The sequence below is a fragment of the Bombus huntii genome, chromosome 9 (assembly GCF_024542735.1).
Source record: "Bombus huntii isolate Logan2020A chromosome 9, iyBomHunt1.1, whole genome shotgun sequence".
NCBI lineage: Eukaryota > Metazoa > Arthropoda > Insecta > Hymenoptera > Apidae > Bombus > Bombus huntii.
Genome location: NC_066246.1, coordinates 4,072,332 through 4,092,859, shown reverse-complemented (window position 1 = coordinate 4,092,859; position 20,528 = coordinate 4,072,332). Strand labels below are relative to the sequence as shown.

Below are 20,528 nucleotides of genomic sequence, written 5' to 3'. Positions count from 1 at the left end.
CACATGTATATACGTATTATGCACCGATAGACACGCGCGTTACCCATCAATTACGAGAATAATAATAGAAACATGATCTTTTCTCAACTAGTTTGGGTGTATCTCCAAGCAATAGACTGGCAACGCCTACAACACCGGCATTTCCGAGAAATGTTCCAAGCCGTAGCACGTTCCATTCTGGCCAGAATAGAGCTCAGCGAAATCATACTCAGGTTCGTAAGTTTCGATACATTTTTTTTTTTTTTTTTTTTTTTTTTTTAATGGTATCGATCAGAAAATTTTAATGATCTATAGATCGAAGATGATCGAGATTTCCGATATAGACGTTGTAAGCTAACAACTAAACGGTTAAGTTTATTTATCGCGTAACTTTCCATTACCATGTATAGTTGTGTTCTATAAACTTTCTAGGGTCATACGCATACACAGGACACAAATGCAATTAGTCCATTAGCGAGACCGTCCTTCTTCTCCAAGTTATCCTCGAGGTTCTCCAAACGGTAAGTTTTGCCGATTCGTTATACGTACATACATTGAAAAAAAAAAAAGACAGAAAAAAAAACGGTTTCTCGTATTCGACAGCATGCTAGTACATGTACCACTGTAAAGTACCACCGTTCGTCCACAAATATATCTTTAGCTTACGATCGAAGTTCGGCCAAGTGTCTAATCGTAAAATTTCGATGGACGACAATCGATCAACCTTGTACGATAAACGATGAAATTCTTTTCGGAAATGCAAATTTTTCACCGATCCGCGTACCGAACGAATCGCGCTCGACCACGCTCCGATTTGAAAAACGTTCTTTCTTCGTGAAATGGAAGGAGAACAAGTAAACGTAAAGTTGTAGTAGAAGTAACGTAAAAGTAAAAGAAAGAAAAGAAGAAGAAGAAACGGCGGCAGAAGAAGAGAAGGAGAGAGAGAAAAAAGATAGTCCATGAACGAAAAGAAAGAGACAAAACGAGAAAATGGTGTACGTACGATACGTTCGATTCTGATTCGCGAGCCAGGCGTGTACTTCATTCGATCTTGTGATACGGTTGTCCGATTATAAAATCATCGCTAATGTCTATATATCGGAAAGATAAAGTTGGAAACACAAAAGCTTTTACAGTGGGCCTTTCGATGCATGCGTAGCAATTAATCCCGTGAAACGAACGATTTTTCGACTGTATTTATACTTATGCTACAATAGTTTAAACGAGTCGAACCTATCGTTTTGCATGTGATATGATATTTCTGTTTTAAGGATGCACAATGACTATGTAATTCTAAAAATTTCTTATCGATACGTCAAATATTTCCGTATCGTATTTAACGTAACATTTCTATACAAGTATACGTAATATACTGCAAAAACGATATACAGTACGATCAATTAGTAACCCGATGAGCGAGCAGCGACCATTATCAGTGAAAGCGACGAAAAACGTAGCTTGTTCACGATACATCTCGTAGTTGTATTTGTTTCTACGCCGTTTTCGCCGTTTCTTTATCCCATAAGCATCTGCTTCTCAGGTTTCTATAGCACCCTTTTAGTTCGACTCTACTATCTTCGTTAACCGATTGTTACACACACACACACACAAGCAAACAAGCGAACAAACAAACAAACAAACAAACAAACAAACACACAGGCGCACAAAGACTGAAACGTACATACATACGCAATACATATACGCACACACCTTGACAATGACCGTTCTAATTCTCATCTATCTTTATCTATCTACCTGTTTCCCCCTTCGATTCCTGTCTCGTTTTCCTATATAAGAATATAATTCGTTAACCGAGAAGAAAAGCATCAAGAACAATTATAGGAAAAACGTATTCGTCGTCCGTTCTGTGTCCTTCATAGCGAACGTACCGTTATCGTGTCTGCTTAATGTTCGAACGTTCCTATTTACGAAAGAAAATCCTGAGAATTCATCGACGATAGTAATACCGCTTGGCCAGCTCGAGTTCAGGCCACCTCGCATACTCATTGTGCATCCCTTTTTGACTCGACTGTAGCGAGGCATATCCTTGACTTAGTACTTTACCTATACTTTATATATGGAACCTTGATTTTGTCGCATACAACAATCATTACAATAATCGGAAAAAGTGAAAATGCGTGTTGTTATATTGGTACGCGTAGAATAGAGGTAGAGTAGAGGGATAAAGCGTAGGCGATAAAACGGTTCGAAGCGAGGACCCAAGGCCACAGAATAACGAGAGCAATGCAGCTTGTTCGTCTCACCGTCAGCATCTTTTCTACTTTCACGATATGGTCACTGTACGCATCGTCGATACGTACTATAGACACAACTGTTCGATCAAACCGAAAATTCTGTCCGATTTGCCGACACAGCATAATAGCCATTGGTGCATCGCTCAAATTCTTCACACTTGGATTAATGTTTACCGGTGTATTGTATGCTACAGGACATGAACCGATTAAATCTTGACATCGCTCGAGCTTCGTCAAACGATGGCCGTAGAGACGCGCAAAACTTAACGACCGATGCGCGCGACAGAAATTCGCGCGAACGCAGCAAGACCAGCGAGCCGAGCGCGTCGCGTTCTATCGGCCTGAAACAATGGTAACAGCATCCGTGTTACCGGCTCAACGATCCACGGATGTCGGAATGCGTTTGACCAACGAACGAGACAGTACGAAACGAAAAGAAAGGAAAAAAGGAAACGGAAGAGGAAAGAAGAGAAGAGGAGAAAAGGGAAGAGAAGAGAAGAGAAGAGAAGAGAAGAGAAGAGCAAAGAAAAGAAATAACGTGTTCCGTCTCTCGCTCCGTTATTCTGTGGTGTATCGTCAAGCTTTTCAGAGTCGACAGATCGTTGTCGTTGATTATAAAAGAAAAGTTCTTACGATATTGTTACCGTTAGGCGCACGGAGTGCGACATTCTCGCGTTCATCCTATAACGATCCTTCGGAACGCGAAGTGTCTTCCTGACGCGCGACGATCCAACAATCCGTTGCTGTCGCTGTTTTGTCGTCACCATCGTCACTACCGTCGTCGTCATCGTTACCGTCACTGTCGCAGCCGTCGTCGCCGCAACTGCCAGCCCGCAGCCTTATCCCCTTAGACTTAGCATTGAAAATCGTGCCTTTCCTGATTCAGCCTGCCAGCTATAGTGAACGTGCACTTTCATGCCGCTCATCTTTTAAAGACGTACCTATCTATACATAATCTCTTTCTATTTTTATACGTATATTCATCGCGTCGTACGTCAGCTTCGTTTTACCTTCTTCGTCCTAAAATAACCGTAACGAACGTCGGCCACTCATCGTCGATAATTCATCGATCTTTCGTCGATCTTTCGTCGATCTTTCGTCGATCTTTCGTCGATCTGGTTCATGCGAATCGATCATTCCTGATCTTGTTGAATAACCCGATCCTTTGAACGCTTTTCAACGGTTTACTTGATCGAACAGACTAATCCACTTTTGTACGTAACGCGTAGCGCTCGCGAGTAGTCGCGGTACGATGTGCTCGTTCGTCCGCCTGTCCAGTTTTCCTGTCTTTAGTCTCGTGGCAAACTGACAAAGGAGCGACGAAAAGAAGAAGAAGAAAGCAGGAGAAAGAGAGAGACAGAGAGAGAAAGAGAGAGAGAGAGAAGATGGAAAAGGGAAGGAAAGAGAGTTACGTTGGAAAAATAGGAGAAGGAAAAAGAATTGTCAGACCTAAAGGGGAAATAGGGTAAAGACGAGATGGAGTATTTCGCGCGTACCGTGATCTTAAGTCGCGCGTGGCACGTGGCACACCGTTACTCGCTATCGTTGCCAATTTCCGTTTCCATTTTCGTTTCACTTCTTGTTTTCGTTTCCGATATTATTACTTTTAGCGTTATCGTTACAGTTACCGTTACCGTTACCATCATTATCGCTGTTACCGTGTTTACGATAAAAAAAAAAGAAAAAAAAAGAAAAGAAAAAAGAAGAAAAATACGCGTGAAACGATGTCGCTGCAAGCGTGACTTTTTACGCGTGGACAGTGCCAAAGTCGCACGGACAAAATATATAATCTTGACGATTCAAATCACTCGGTAAAATCCATCGTTGTCGTATTAACAATCGCGAAGAAGAAAACATGCAGGTGGTACCGCTTAATAATGTCAGCGTGTTTTTGCCTCGTTAGACTCGCGACCTTTCCCGAAAAGTAATTGTCGTTTGTCTACTTTAGGTCCGATCAGTTGACCAGAACGTTTGTTTTACCGACGAATTCGACGTTGTCGATGAAGCGACAACGTTCGTCAATCGTCGTCCATCGCGTGAACGTTCTATAGCTTTGTTTTTGTTATCGAAAACGTACGAATACCTATCCTTTAGTCCTCGTAAAAGTGGTATAATTGTACTAACAAACGTCACACGGTTCATTTCACAACAATAATGGAGTACATGAGAATTCTTCGTACGTTGACAGGTTTTCTAAGTGAAGGCTGAAGTCTCGCCTTGTTTCCCTCGAGCCGAAATGAGAGCGAGCCGCACGCTGAATATCAAGCAACGGCAATATACAGACATTTTACCGGCACAGTAATTAAAGTCCGATCGACCGGCCGACTATAACTTCTAACATTAGCGTATTCCTATTATTTTCTTTTCTTTCTGTCTTCATTTGTCTGATGATAATTTTTACTTAGATTTTGTATCAAAGACATATATCGAGAAATGGTTAAAACTTCGTAGCGATGATACATCGTAAATTCGAGGAAATATGTTGGATATCGATAATTTTTTAAACTCGCTCGTCGATCGTTTCGCGAGCAAAATTCTCCGGAGTAGAACCACGTAATTTTATTCGTCACTTCGTTACGCCAACACGCTTCAACCATCGCTTTATTCGATCTCTTGTTATTAATCGCTCCCTTTCAAATCCGAGAGAATGGGAGAACAGCTAACACACGTTATCGCAATAATGACCGAGCGTTACGAGTTCTATCGACTCTTCGTTCTTTGTTTCTCCATTACTTATCAGTGTCTGTTCCTTTTTTCTATCGATATCCAAAATATTTGTTGCCTTACGTCGGAAATAAACGCGAATTATGTTTAAGTTTGCAATTGTTACATTTCTATTCGATACTGAAAGCAAGATAGACTCGACTGAATCATCGACTATAAGAAGATTCTTATATCGATTCTTTTCTTTAACCGAAAATGCATTTTTTTTTTTTTTTTTTTATACGAATGTACATGTATGTCGCAATATACATATGCGTGTAATTTATGTAAATATATGACATATATAGTTTCATACATTTCATGATATGTAGTTTCAGTATTTGCATTCGTAAAGTATTTTGTACAGCTTCTTAACGTAACGATGAAAATAAATTATATCTCAGAAAATGGAAAAAGAACCGAGAACAATTCAATGACTCGTCGAACGTACAAGAATTCGGCGACGAATTCTCAAAGAATCGATATCAGACACGTTGCACCCGTTTATCGGCTAACAAGCAGCTTTCGCATTCGTTATTTTATATTCGTTATATTCCCTTTTTACATTTGACACTCTTATCCTATCTAACGTTCGTGCTTCGCACTCCGTTGTTACGAATCGGTCGATCCGATTCCATCGACACGCGATGCATTTTCTTACTTCTATTCCGAATCGCTACGAAACACGATGTAACGTATATCATCAAAGGCATTCCATTGTATTTTCTCCTCCGCATGCCTTTTTTTTTTTTTTTAACATACTCGCCGTAACGAAACGGCAACCATCCGTTGCTCGTCGACTTATTTATCCTGGAAATTCAGATTTCCTTCAGACACCTTCGAATTTCGAATTGCAGCTCAATTCTCGAGTTCGAGTTGCGTAAACGAACAGCAAACTATTCCGTTGCGCGGATATGCATTTTCTTCCTACCGCTAAACAGTTTATTTAGCAAAGAAATATTAATAGTAATAATTACGATAACAAACGGACGAGGAAAATGAAAAGAGAAAAAGGAGAAAAAAGAGCGAAGCGACATCAGGTTTTCCATTTCTTTTGCATTAAAGCAATACGATATTGTTTCGTAATTGATCTCAATACTAAGCAAGTGCGAGGCAAAAGTGAAAGAATAAAGAAAAGGTCAAGTTTTAAAACAATGGGTTATCTCTAGCGTCCAAGAGAAACGCGACTTTTGTTAAAAGAGAAGAAAGGGGGGAAAAAGAAAGAGAAGATGTCGAAGATTTAAAACGAACAAGACTCGAACGGTTTGTTCCATATTTTTATATGCGATATTATCTTATCGCAATTGATGTAGTACGCTAGTTAGTTAATTTAGTAAAATCATATACAATTTATTTTTTATGGTAATCGCGATTTAACAGAAAATTACCTATTCTTCAAACGTCCTTTTTTTTAACGCAACAATGTTTCACGTCCGATGGTACGAATTCGTAAACTTCGAAGTCGTTTTTCCACTACGATCGATGTCATATTTTTGCGAATACCTATTTGTTTTATAACTTGTACGAGAGATACGTAAGCAAACCACAAGAACGGAGCAAACAGTATCCTATATTTAAATACGAGCGTCCTCTTTGTCAAATAATTGTCAGGTAATTGATCGTCTAAATGGTCTCGAATATTGCGTAAACCAGATCATTGTCGAAACTGCGTGCCTTCCTCTTTTCGATGTTATACATTTCATGCGTATTTTTACTATAAAAAAAAAATAGAAAAAGAAAACGAGAAAAAGGAAAGAAAAAAGAGAAAAAGAGAACGATGAAACGAATACGAATACTATGCACTAGTTTTTCAAGCATCGATACAAATTTCACACAGTCCGATGAAAATGCGTAATATGTACATACCGAACGATACGATAACTACCATTACTTACAAAAGAGAGAATAAGAAAGTAAAATAAAGATTTGTAATACGTTGTGGTGTAAGTGAAGAAAGAAAAGGATCATATGAGGAAAGTGGGTGCCTGATCGAGCGAACGAGCGAAAGAATGAATGAAGGCCTTGGGTGAATTTAACGATTAAAACTGCCGTAAGTCTTTTTGTTTTGTCACGAGTTTTCGTCGATCGAACGAGGTTGCCTGCTGGTATACAAAAGTATCTTTTCGCGCGTTAATTCCAACGTTTTTCTCAAATCAAAGAAACAGTTCATCGCGATTAATCATCGACCGAAAATTTCTTTTATTATTCTTTTATTATAGTTACTCTACCTAATTTGGTAATCTTCGATGTCATACGACGCGCGTTCGTATAGAATCGAAAGAAAACGTTGGGTTCCATTGAAAAATTCTTTAGATCCCGGCGATGGAAAGGAAAAATTGATAACGTATTCCCAAGATCTCCAAGTAGATTGCTAGTTTACGCGCACGGGAGAAAGATACAGGAAATGGAATTTAAGCATCTCGAATTTGTCGTGTATATTGTAATACGTATAAAGATAGGAGGGATAAAGGAAAAGAGAAATGACACCAACAACGCAAGATTTTATACGCAAGATTTACCAATATAGCACATCTGTAAATGATATTAAATGCTCTTTGCTGCACTCCAGCTCTCATCCAACTGTTTAAACGTCTGGCATTTTTCTTTTCTCTTTTTTTCTTTTTTCTTGATTTTTCCCCCCCTTTCGTCGATGGATCTTTGACCGAGAACCGATCATTTTCATGGATCTATCTGAAAGGCGATTACTTTAGATCTTTACGATACGGAGGGCAGTAAATAGCTAATAGAAAGTGAATAGAAATATTATTTAAAATAATTTTAAGAAGCAATAATAGTAATAATTTCATATTAATAAATATGTTAAAACTGCCTTATACATGTGTTGTATCAATTTATTTCTCAATCCTCTATTCAAAAGCAATTCAATTATTCTACGTGTGCGTTGTACGATATATTGTTTTTGTTAAAAGCGTTGCGTGCAATTAGCTTTAGTTCGAACTGTAGATGCTCGAACGTTTGAGACAGGAAATGGACGTGGACGTATTTTTGTACCATTGACAACATGTATGACCATCGTAGACGAGTAACAAGCACTCGATTAACCTTCGTTTCTATTTATATTTCCCTGAAATGCTAGAAAAGAACGGTAATAAAATTCGTTTGACTCTTTTAATCAATGCTATCTACCGTTAGAACTATCTCTGGTATAACTCGCCAATGTTTGCGATAGGTATGCGATGGTGATAGAAAGAATGGTGGTGCTTAAACGTATGAACTGAATTTGCCTGAATTTGATTTGATGATTTATCATATTTAGTATTTGCAACTACCTTTGTTTTGTTATTTCAGCCCCATGGACCCATCCGTACCTCCCAAGCACCCAGTAGTGAGGTACGTTGCTACATACCATAATACCATGGTCCACACATTCTAATTTCGTATTTTATCCATTTTGTTCTCTTCTGTTGTCTCGTTCTTTCTTTTTATCTTTCTTTTCTCACCGCTTACTACTTCTTCTCTTTCTTTCTTCTTTTTTTCTCTTTTATTTTTTTTTTTTTTTTTTTTCTCAAGATTTCGTTCGTTATCGCGAATCATTCGAATCTGTATCTTTACTTGGATTATTCTTTATCGACGCTTAACTGCTATGTAAATCCATACAGTCTCATTACGACGTAGAATAGAGTGACGCCTCTTTCTGTAAAGCAATGTGTTCGTTATTCGAAGAGCAATGTTTCACATGTGTATCGATAGAAAAGCACCGATGTATATACTTGAAGCATACGTATACGATACAGATGCGTTACTTGCCACGCAATAATCGTAATTGCGTACTGTATACCGTGTACCGTATACGAACCAGCCGAACGATCGGCTGGATAGACAGCAATATACATGTCATAGGAACAGAACGTTCCTCGTTCAATTTTTCACATACTCTTTCTTCTTTTCTTTCTCTTTTATCTTACAGCTGTGTGATTATTTTAACTACATTAAAATGTATTAGGTCGGATCGATTATTTTTTTTTTTCCATATCTGACGATTCGATCGCGAGACGAGTAAGAAAAAAGGAAGAAAGTTTCTGTGTGTAATCGCGCCGCACGCCGATAATTCAAACGATGCGAAACGAAACGAAACGGAATGCAACGGAAGGACAAGGAAAAGAAATCGAACGTTAGAGAACCGCGATACACGCTGTTTCAAATTCGAAATCTTTGACCGTCTTTACGTATAATTGACACGTTTCTCGGGAAAATTGTTAGCTTTTTCTCCTATAGAAGTGTCGGTATGTATGCATGTGTGCACGCATGTCACGTTTTACGTTGCGTCTTTCGAATCATTCAATGATCTACGGCTTACGAAATCTTAATGCACGTGTTCCGCAACTATCGAGATCTCTGTGAACGACGAGACGGGAAATGGGAGACATGGATGCGATACGACACGAGAACGCAGAAAAAGAGCGGTAACGACAGATGAATGTTTGACGATTAATCGATACGTTTCAGTCGCTCGAAAATTTTCGTACGAATAACGCGTAACTCGATCGAGAAAATTTAATCTGCAACGTCGAGTTGAACTCGTGATACGCCCTTCGGGTCAATCATAAACAACACGAGCATGAAACGTATGTTCTTCGGGCTACATACAGGCGACAAACACTTTTTCTTGGTCGCATTCGGAATTTAAATCGTAGGGCAAGGGGTTAAAACGTTCTTTTGTTACAGCGGAGCAACCACTAACGACGAGCAAGTTAAACCACGCAGTCTACGTTTCACTTGGAGTATGAAAACCACGAGTAGTCGAGATCCGAACGAAATCATGTCCGAAATTCGAAAGGTATTGCAATGGATCGTATATCCTTAAAATATCCTTTTAATATATTTGTTCGTGTGCCTCGTAGAAGAAATAAAGAAAAGAAAGAGTACAACGATGATTGTAGCGCGTTGTCTCGTAGAAACTCTGATATTTCTCGAATTTCGAATATCGTAACGACGAGCATAAAGGATTATTTACTAATGTGTGTCGATCGATTCTCTAGGTGTTGGACGCCAATAAGTGTCAGTACGAGCAACGCGAAAGGTTCCTGCTACTGTGCGCACATGGAGACGCGGCTACAGATAGCCAAGTACAGTGGGAGATAGAAGTCTGTAAACTGCCACGACTTTCTCTGAACGGTGTACGGTTCAAACGGATCTCAGGCACATCGATCGGCTTCAAAAACATTGCTAGCAAAATAGCGAACGAACTCAAGCTGTGACTGCCGACAACAGGCGCTCTATCCACTCGCGCCAACCCATAACGCTCTCGTGATCGATGACGCAAATTCACGGTTACCGACGACTTTCAGTTTTCCTTCTTCTGGGACTTTAACCTCGTCGACGATACTGATACCGACACCGATATCGATACCGATACCGATACCGGTGCCGATACCGATAACGATGCCGATGCCGATTCCGATGCCGATACCGATGCCGATGCCGATACCGATGCCGACGCCGATACCGATACCGATACCGATACCGACGCCGATGCAGATGCCGACGCCGATACCGATATGGATACCGACACTGACACCGACACCGACGTCAACGCCCATACCGATACCAATACCGATATCGATTCCGATTCTGATTCCAGTTCTGGATCCGGTTCTAACCCTCGTTCCGAAACCAATAACCGAGAAATATTCGTTTGAACAATTGCCCGAATTTTGTCCCAGTCGAACAACGAAAGTAACGTCGGCCGAATCAAACTCTCACACTGATCATCGATCACCGATCGTCGATCATCGATCTATCAACGCGTTACGTCGTCGTCCTGCTATTTACTCGGAAGCCTCGAAGATACTGTGATCCGTGACCGTTGAACGCGCGCGTATTCAAATACTCCCGAGTGCCAAAACGAAATGAAACAGTCGGTTCTTCGTGAAATCGTTACTGCACGCGGACCGATACGATGACAGGAAGATTGGGAGTGCGAGGAGAATGGAGTGTTTTGCCGATCGGACAACGATGAACGAAAGAATCCAATGGCCACGGAAATGGGAAAGAGGCGAGGCGAAAGGAAGAAGGAAAAAGGAGAAGAGAAATGTCGAATTATCATCGAACGCTACGATCGCGGTAACACGATTTTGACGTTCTTTTCGTTGGTATACAAAGGATAGTTCCTGACAACCTCGATACCTCGAGGGTATCGTACGCATCGTCGTATCGATCGTTCGAGACATGCTCGATCATGCACACGTTACACAGGAGCGGTGGCCTGTCACGTTAGAACTTGAAACGCTACGCGTTTACAGTATTATATATTGAGAGTTATTTTATCGATGTTACAACACTGTTTCCGGTGAAACTGAAAAATTGCCGTTTTGCGTAACTCAGGCCAATCTTATATTCCGTTACATTCTACCGTTTTAGAATTACACTCGAGCTTTCTTTATTCTCGAATTTCTTTTCTCTTGCCGCTAAATCGTCAGGGCCGAAACTTGTTAATGAAAAACATATTACGTTCTATGTAAACTGTGCCTAACGACGCGTATCGATAGAATTGACAAACTGTCTTCTCTGCGAACAAGGTAGGGAACAAGGGGATGAAGAACCGCATTTTTCGGCGAAAAACGAATGTTCTAGAGCGAGACGTTCGATCGAGCGCGCATTGTGCAGAACATCTACTACGTCGTGAGTCTTTCTTTTCGCAACGTTCACTTTTCAAATTGTTTTATATGTGAAGAGCACTTAAGAAGACAAGCGGTCTCTTTGTACATAATCGATCAAACTATTCGAGTAATCTGTAAAGGAATACGTAGACTTTTACTCGTAACAAAAGCATCTTTACACACTTGTCATTCGTTAAAGGTTGATGGAAATTCAACCATTTCGAAATATTACGCGAGTGTATCAACACGTCCGCGCCCAACCATTTATCCTTTCAAATATTTTTACAACACCTTACTTTTTTATCTATATCGTAAGTTTAAAAACTATGCAACATTGTAGGCATCAGCCAAATTAATTAATTAACGCGTTATTATTACTATTACTATTATTATTATTATTATTATTATTATTATTATTATTATTATTATTATTATTATTATTATCATTATTATTGTTATTATACATATTTTTATTTTTATTTTTATCAATAATGTACCAATAATATTACGACACAATGTTAAACGTGTCGGAACAAGATAGAGAAAGAGGAGCTACTAATTATCGTAACTTAAGGATTATTATTGATCGAATTCACTCGTATATATCTCGCGCGAGTAACGATGCAAGTAAGTACTTTGCTCCGAAGCGATTCCGATATACCTAGCAAATATGCACGCGCGCACGACATCGTCGATAACGAGATCTGTTATTTCTACGAAGGATACTATGTAAGATTATATTTAAGTATTGTAATTGGCTATATACTATTACGCTATTTAACCTTTTATTCGCAGATGTATTCGCGGTTGAATGAACTTAAATTAGGAATTATTGTAAATGTAGAGGCGTCTAGAGAGACTTGGTGTATATACATAATATAATATACGAAGGTACTAAATTAACCAAATAAATGAAGCCTCATACACTATGAATGCAAATAAGAAATTTAAAAAACGGCGAAAAAGGGGAAGGAAAAAAAGAGAAAGAAATAGCGGAGCTGAAAGAGGAAGAGGAGGAGGCAAGGGAAAGAGAAGAAAAGACAAGAAGAATAGTGCAAACAAAGCAAGGAGAACAAAAGAGAGAAAGTTCGAGACTCGAGTAATCGCGCGATCCTTTTATATTTGCCTAAGATTGATCGTCTACATTACACAGCAGGCAATGACTAATTTATTTAAATAAATACAAAACTCGAATGATTTTTTCACGTTTCTAACACGCGTTAAAAAAAAAACCACACGAACGTGCCTCCAAACGTCGAGCAAAATCTTCGTTTTCGATTCGATGAAAACTCTTCATTGTTCAGCGCATGTTTCTCCGGTGCATGGTTCTTTCGAGTCGCCGGAAACGACCGATAACGACCAAGTATTATTATCAACGATCTGTGACAATGTCGTTCTCGCGTTCGTAGAACGAATTCGCGAAAACTCAGTTTTCGATCTACGATTAACTACTGTGCGTATAGCGTTTAAGTGTAACTTCATCAATATCTTTTCCTTTTATGACCCAAATAAGTTGCAAGCAAATCGTCTTTCGACTAGTCTTCGATGAAGCTTCGTATTTTGAAATATTATTCATATCGAGAGGCTCGATACGAATAATTATGCTATGTCGGACACGATTTTCGACGAATGATATGTAATACAGCGAACGGAAGATCCTTGCGACACAAGTCGAATCGCTGTCCGAATTACCGATCCGTAAACTCTCCCTTTGTCGATTCCTTTACGTATAAAAAAGAAAAGAAAACAAGAGAAAAGAAATGGACGTGAAAACAAAAGGAACAGATAAAAAGGGAGAAAGAAGAAGTTTGAAGCAATGGCAGACACGGAGAAGTAGAGAAGGAAGTAGTAAACGAAAAAAGGGAAAAAAAAGAATGTAGAATCTGTTCGCAATGATCACGCGTGTCAATGAAACAGCACTGTGTATAATTCCAGATGCAATCGTCGTTGTGCAAAAAAGACACGATACTGTAGAAAACTGTATCTTTACCATAGCAATTATGAATTAATGTTACAAAATAAGATCCTTCGGTAGCGTTAATGATATATCCCTGTAAGATGCAAGTAGGCGCGAAAACGGTATTCCACTGTAACGAAATAAATACACATTCGTTCGTGCGTTCGTTCGTGCGTTCGTTCGTGCGTTTGTGCGTTCGTTCGTGCGTTCGTTCGCTCGTTCGTTCGTTCATGCGTTCGTTCGTTCATGCGTTCGTTCGTGCGTTCGTGCGTGCGTTCGTGCGATCGTGCGATCGTTCGTTCGTTCGTTCGTCCGTGCGTTCGTTCGTTCGTGCGTTCGTTCGTTCGTGCGTTCGTTCGTTCGTTCGTTCGCTCGCTCGCTCGCCGCTCGCCATTCGCTTGCTTCGTCAAATAAATATGTAAATTGATGATCGATGCTTAAAAAGAAGAACTCGAGTTTAAGAGGAATACTAGTGGACAAATAAATCGTAAGATGGAAAAGCTGAACGGATGACACACCAGCGCAGCGATTCGAAACGGCGAGCGCATGGTTCGCTCGTGTCGCGCGTTTACCCTCATCGCGCCGCACCGCGAAACAAAAAGCTTTTGTGATTTTTCTATTATGTAAGTAGTAAAACGATAGAGGGAGAAACGAATACCGAATCTGATCCGGTCCGATCCGGTTCGATTCGATTTGATTTGGTTTGATTCGATACGGTTCGGTTCGGTTCGTCATCCATCCAGTGACATCACTTCGCCCTGCACGCACACATATATACACACACCTACACAACACACGGACAAACATATGCGACATACACGTAACAATTTGTAGATAGGTACGTACATACAGCTTTGCTAAGTGTTTTCTGGTGATCGGTATTTAGCCAACAAAATGTAGCAGAAACATTTATAATAAAATGGTAACACACATTGTTTCCCAATTCCTTTCAAAATTGTACACGCGCAACAGGGTAAATGTTCTATCCTTTTAAACAATTTTTTAACATGCCATAATGTTCTGTGATACGATCGCTCGAACAAGAATGCTAAAAAATGCAAAATGGAAAACAAATTCAAGACAAAATTGAAAAACACGTCAATATATATTTCTTTATTTTTATTTATAAATCCGCGTTTTCATTACGAATATCCAAAACCTCGACTTTCTACAAAAATATGTAAAACACTTGTTTCCTGTTCACTGATGTAAAAGGAGAAATGTTAAACAATATATGACTCGAGGCAAAACAGAACATTTCATTTCTCAGAGAATAATATCTATTTCTCACAAACATTTCTCAGAATCGTCATGGAATCCTAGTACCGTAACGTATCCTGTAATGCTCTCCGACAATACTTGCACGATATTTCTGGTTTTTCTTCTAGCTTTATCTATTCGTGTGTTAAGATAGATAGATAGATACGAATAGACAATTCCATGCGATTTTTACTTTAATGCATTAATTACATTAGTCTTTTACTTTTAATTACATTAATCTTCAAATAGAATAACATCTTTCGTCGAGCTATTCGAATCTAATTTCATAAATAATTAAATTAGAGCTTTTTCTTGTCGCTATTTTGTCGCCACTTGCCTGTCTGTTCCGTGGCTGAATGAAACATAAACACTAGCAACAATTTTTTAAGTGAACGCACAATGACGGCACGCGCTTGCGGTTTCGTTGTATTTCGACGTGTTCAAGGAATAATCGAATATCTTTTAATGCAAGTATCTTACGGCACGCATCATTGGACCCCACCGAAAGGTTTGTAGTATAATCGTTTGTTCGTTTACTCGTTATTTCAGCACCTAACCTTTTAACAGAGTCGAATCTCTTTTTTGCGGACTATATGAAACAACGGTACCGTTTCTACGTTTCTATGCATGTGATAGATTCCTATATTTTGTGTGCAGGTCATGTCGATCCTGGTGAATCAGACATGGAAGCCGCGCTACGTGAAACAGAAGAAGAAGCGGGCTTATTGGTTAATGATTTAAATATTTTCGAAAACGTGAAGGAAGAACAAAATTACGAAGCAAATGGGAAACCGAAAATTGTCATTTATTGGTTAGCAGAATTATTAGATCCTGAGAAACCAATTCGATTGTCACACGAACATCAAGCATTTAAATGGCTTCCACTGGAAGAAGCTTGTTCCATAGCAAAGTATAAAGAAATGCAAAATACATTGAGAAATTTTAACGATTATATATTAAAAAATCTCTCTTAAATAGTAATATAGAGTTTCTACAAATCCTGATGCTATTGTTAAAATTGTTATCTTTTCTTTCAAAATGATATATATACGTATAAGATCTTCCCCATAATCTCATTTGTAAGTTAATGGTAGTCATGGTGTTCGCAAATTTTTTTTTATACATTTCCTTATATATATAATCCAATCAAAGATAGTGTATTGAAATTTGTTTCTATCGTTTCATTGTCGATTCCCAAGGAATTGTTAACATTTGGCTTAAACATAGTTTTAATTTAATCATTTGTTCGAGTAATCGAATTCGATTTTTCGTGAGACTTCACGCTTTAATGTTGGTACGTATCACATCTATATACTTACTTACTTACTTATCTTATATATCAACTGGTATCAACTTATCAACGCATCGTCTCGCTTGACGTTCTTTTTATTTTTAACTCTTAGTACATAACCTCATTATTTCGATTGGAGCATCTCGTGAATAATAACAAATATGATTAATCCACTTCAAAGGTTATTTTCTTTCTTAAAGTATTGGTACTTTAGATACATGCTTGTTACGGAGTTATACATGGTTGAAGAATGGGAAAGAAACTTCATTAGTATCCTTTTAAAAATCTACACAAAAATATACACGAAACTTCATCAGTGAAAATTTACACGACCACGATATTATAACGTGTAAGTCTATATATTTCAAAAATGTTAACAAAGTATCGTGATGAAACATTTGAAAATTAATATGCTATTCCTATATTATATACAGATATATTTTTGATCATATTGTTCTTTTCCTTTTTCTGGTTTAATTGTAAAATAATGCTGCCTGTTATACAATACGCATTACACTCAAAAGAAATATTGTCTTAATTCACTGTGTTTACTGTAACACAATTATACTATGTTGTGTTTTGACTAAAGCAAAAAGAAATTATAACTTATACTAATATTGCATGTTAAACCAATAGTAAATTTCTACATTCAAAGTTATGTATTAATCTGTTACGTTATTTTAATAAATTAAATTAATCTAATTAACGTTTTACTTTACAAATTAAATTAATTTAATTTATCATATAAAGAAATGCGTTTTTATATATCCAAGACCATGTGTGTTATATGTATAGTAAAATGTTAAGCATTCATTCTCTCTATACGTAATAAAATATTGGCATTTTTCAAAGTGTAATGTGATTGCTGATAATTACTCTGTCAAGGTCAAAGATAATTACATACATTCAGAACATATTCTTGCTATTTTCTGTATTTAATAACAGCAAACATCAACACAGACAGTTTTTCAATACAACTGGCATTTCATATAAATAGACAGAGCAAGAAGATCAAACTTTTCGAAAAATAAAAGTCAACAGGTATATGCTGATATAAAGCACCACAATGGTATTGGATTTCAGATATTTTTAATCCTTTTCAACCATAATTAAAATAATGTATAAACCAAATTATACTTCAAACGAATATCGATTAAATTAAATTACAAATAAATGTTAAAAAAAGACACGATAAGAAAGATTTCAATACTAAATTACATAAAACTTATAATATGCAATATTTTTCAAACTGCTATTTTAATGTATTTACATGGTACTATTTTTTTTCTTTTTTCTTATTTTTCAATTAACATATAGATGTATTTGTGATGCAAATGTAAGAGATCATGATAAAATGAAAAATGACAACTACTATGTCAATTATACTAATGTTTCGTTTTATGTAGAATATGCGTATGATTTGTTTGCTAATATGTATTGTGATCTTTCTATTAAGCGCAAAGTGTTCTGCAAACATAATTTTAATCTTTAACATTGTAATATTATAAACAAGGAAGTAGTAGTTCCAAATCGGCCTTTTTGCAAACTCTTAAATTAATTATCCGAAATATTTGCGATCATGGAGATACACATCGAACAAATGTAATTATAATCGGAAATATGCAATATATTACAACGTGAAATCAAAGGACGGATACTACCAGAAAAAATGAAATAGCTTTTTCAGTTTTAGAACATTCACGAAAAATTAATTATAGCTTTTATATATATATATCGATACCCGTGCAGTGATATTAATTCTGCTATTATATATAAGACATATATCACTGTAATAAAGTGATAGATGCGAATGCAAAATCAATAAAATAATGCCTGACAAACTCTATTAAATATGAATACAGAGATTTATATTAAAGGTAAATATGATATGGATCTTCCATCTGATTGTAAATCATTCTCAGTATCTAATCGCCTAACTCGTACTCTTTGCTTGTAGTGATACTCCTTGAGATAACTCTTAAGCGTCTTTGGCAATTGTAACTTATTTATACCATCATATGTCGTCCGTGTAGTAATTACTGCTCGACATAAGTGTTGTAAAGGAAAAGCAAAATTTCGATGAAATGGTATTGTAAGCATAGGTTCAAAGAACATAGAACACGATGGATGCTTATAATGCTCGATCAAACCGCACACCTGGAAAGAGTATATATTACATCGTATACCTCTATTTACATGTACTTTTTCTTATACTTATATTTTTAAAAATTCAATTATATTCCATACCGTTTCTGAAGCATAAACTCCCGGATCGTGCGAATCAAAACTAAATTTATGATTCCATTGTTCGATTCGGGCATGCAGAGATCGTCCATATTTTCGAAAACTAACAGAAAAAATAAATTCTTCCTGGGCCGAGTCACGTAACAAGAATGTACCTTCTTGCTTGCCTTCTAATAAACGTTCAGCTTCGTATCGATCCATTTTACCCCAATAAAAAGAACAAGCCGTAATTGATCTAAGATCTGGCACAAGACAATGAACATAATCAACCTGTGAAAATATATACAAATACGGGTTAACAATCACCAACCTAATTCAAATCAATTATTCCTTCTTTTCCGGTAAAAGTTAATCGATCTACCTGCGTATGCGCTGGCCTCTCGATATTTGGAATTAACGTAAAGTCGATTTGTGATAACGCTGTCAAAGCAGCAGCTTGTATACCGGCATGCGCCTGGAACAAAGCTGCCAAACTGTCTACTGTTATTCCATTTGGATGTACTTGAATTGCTGAAGGATAATTAGGTTTATAACCCGGAGGAGGTTCGACTCCCTCCTCCATTTCTCGTGCACGTTGTAGTCGTGCTCTTTTGTCACAATCCTGTAATGCAGACTATTAAGTACTAAGTTTAATACACAAGTTTATTACAGATGCAATAAGACATACTTCCATAGGAAATTCTTCTGGATTGAATCTTGAAAGGTCGATCACAGGGCTGGGAGGAAGCGGTCGTAGCACTGGACTTTGAGGAGCAGACCGACTATTAAATATAACACCAGCTCCCATAGGGTGTTCTTCGGTTCTTCTATAACCAGTGCAAACACAATCTAAACTAGTATTTCCTTGACCAGGAATAATATCTGTACTTTTAGAACTTTTATTCTTAGCACAGTTAAATTTTAATACCCAGCTACTTCGTTTCTTTTTCGAAGATAAAATATGAGTACACACTGGACTTTGATCCTTATTACGTTGTTTACCTAATAATATTAAATTTCATATCAATTTATAACACAAATTAATAAAATCCACAACAAACATATAAACATGAGAAAGATAAAAAATATATTTTTTACCTTTTCGTTTTCCAAATGATAATGTTTTAGAAGATCTTCTTAAAGGAGGATTTATAGGACTATCTTCAGAACTACTACTAGTATTACTACCCCCAGAACTACTACAACACGCTTCCTGTTGCTTAAAACATATTTCCTTAGTAATATTTCCATTATTATAAATCTTTTTTGAATCCTGTGTCTCGATTGGTTGACTGTATAAAGTTTCAAATTTAGAATTATGATTATCTAGGTCTAAATTTAAATTATCATTATCCAAACTCCCATCTGTCTTGCATTCTTCATGAAGAATCAAACTTAAATTCAATAAATTTTCTATATCATCTTGATTCATCATTTCTAATTGCGTTGGCTGGATAACATTAGTACATGTTTCGGAAGACTGCCTTTCACCATCCATTCTAAAAAATTCCCTGAGACTAGCGAAATGCTGTCCCATTATTGAATGGATTGACAGGCATCTTATTGCCCTCAAAAGTATTTCATTTCCATTTCTCCTCTACAGAAATGTTATTAACACTTTTACGTTATACAATATCATTGTATTGTTATATCAGATAATTGCCAATCGATTCAATCGAAGGAGGTCTCGTTTATCTACAACAAAGTATATTATTTCAAAATCAATTAAAATAGAAGACTATCTAGTTTTAAAATATTGCAAGTAATTGTTATTTCCCTGTAAAACAATTATTTATTCTTTTTAATGTAAAATGGCATCAATTTTTAACAAAAGGAGACTTATTTAATACAAACATAAATTTCATCTACTTTAGATATGAATTTTAATTACATATACATATTTACCAGCAATATAAAAATCCTATAGCATAATATCTTCACAAAGGCTATAGAAAAGGATTATTCAGACGTTCATAATGAACATTTCTTAATGGCAGCTAGTTGAAACACGTCCAGACAAGTTTTGACAAGATTTCCCTCTTCAATTTAGGCACGTGTGTCGACAAATATTTTTAGTCTTCACCAAAGTACGTATTTCACAATACAATTGAAGACATATCTTAAAATATAACACACTTCTCTCTCAATTAATGTAATGAAAGGAGTAAATTGTCAAAACATCACCTAATGTATCGTCAGCCATTTTCCCCAACTGATTCTCTCTTGTGCATCATTGGTAA

At 37.1% G+C, this 20,528-nt stretch overlaps 3 protein-coding genes and 1 long non-coding RNA gene across 27 annotated transcripts in view; 2 read left to right on the top strand and 2 right to left on the bottom strand.

The window, feature by feature from the left end:
- LOC126869563 (serine/threonine-protein kinase MARK2-like) overlaps positions 1–10,485 on the top strand; it is a 49,748-nt gene extending 39,263 nt beyond the window's left edge. For 15 of the 23 annotated variants that reach the window (XM_050626285.1, XM_050626286.1, XM_050626284.1 and 12 more), the window contains 5 exons: positions 92–212; positions 412–500; positions 8,247–8,288; positions 9,624–9,735; positions 9,938–10,485. In XM_050626285.1, coding sequence (XP_050482242.1) covers positions 92–212; positions 412–500; positions 8,247–8,288; positions 9,624–9,735; positions 9,938–10,156 — 583 coding nt within the window. In that variant the 3' untranslated portion in view covers positions 10,157–10,485. Of the gene's footprint in view, positions 1–91; positions 213–411; positions 501–2,428; positions 3,946–4,422; positions 7,774–8,246; positions 8,289–9,623; positions 9,736–9,937 lie in introns of those variants that run through there. The other 8 variants (XM_050626274.1, XM_050626270.1, XM_050626272.1 and 5 more) reach the window with 7 other exon arrangements.
- On the bottom strand, positions 7,142–8,369 carry LOC126869632 (uncharacterized). Its single transcript, XR_007690954.1, has 2 exons — positions 8,228–8,369; positions 7,142–8,030 (listed from the first exon to the last, which is right to left on the bottom strand). It is a non-coding gene; the product is annotated as an uncharacterized LOC126869632 (long non-coding RNA).
- Positions 10,486–10,677: 192 nt separating the features above from the next.
- On the top strand, positions 10,678–17,740 carry LOC126869622 (bis(5'-nucleosyl)-tetraphosphatase [asymmetrical]). 2 transcript variants are annotated; one of them, XM_050626442.1, is made up of 3 exons: positions 10,678–15,282; positions 15,432–16,335; positions 17,579–17,740. In XM_050626442.1, exons 1-2 carry the CDS (start codon positions 15,174–15,176, stop codon positions 15,746–15,748), a joined length of 426 nt encoding a protein of 141 aa, XP_050482399.1. In that variant the 5' UTR covers positions 10,678–15,173; the 3' UTR covers positions 15,749–16,335; positions 17,579–17,740. The 2 variants fall into 2 exon arrangements, with proteins under 2 accessions (XP_050482399.1, XP_050482398.1); XM_050626441.1 differs by lacking the exon at positions 17,579–17,740 and adding an exon at positions 16,500–16,767.
- A 152-nt stretch (positions 17,741–17,892) lies between these two features.
- LOC126869593 (suppressor of cytokine signaling 5) lies at positions 17,893–20,524 on the bottom strand. Its single transcript, XM_050626383.1, has 6 exons — positions 20,194–20,524; positions 19,387–19,983; positions 18,977–19,290; positions 18,671–18,910; positions 18,313–18,579; positions 17,893–18,222 (listed from the first exon to the last, which is right to left on the bottom strand). The coding sequence occupies exons 2-6, from the start codon at positions 19,823–19,825 to the stop codon at positions 17,932–17,934; spliced, it is 1,551 nt and encodes a 516-aa protein (XP_050482340.1). The 5' UTR covers positions 19,826–19,983; positions 20,194–20,524; the 3' UTR covers positions 17,893–17,931.
- Between the last annotated feature and the right edge of the window lie 4 nt (positions 20,525–20,528).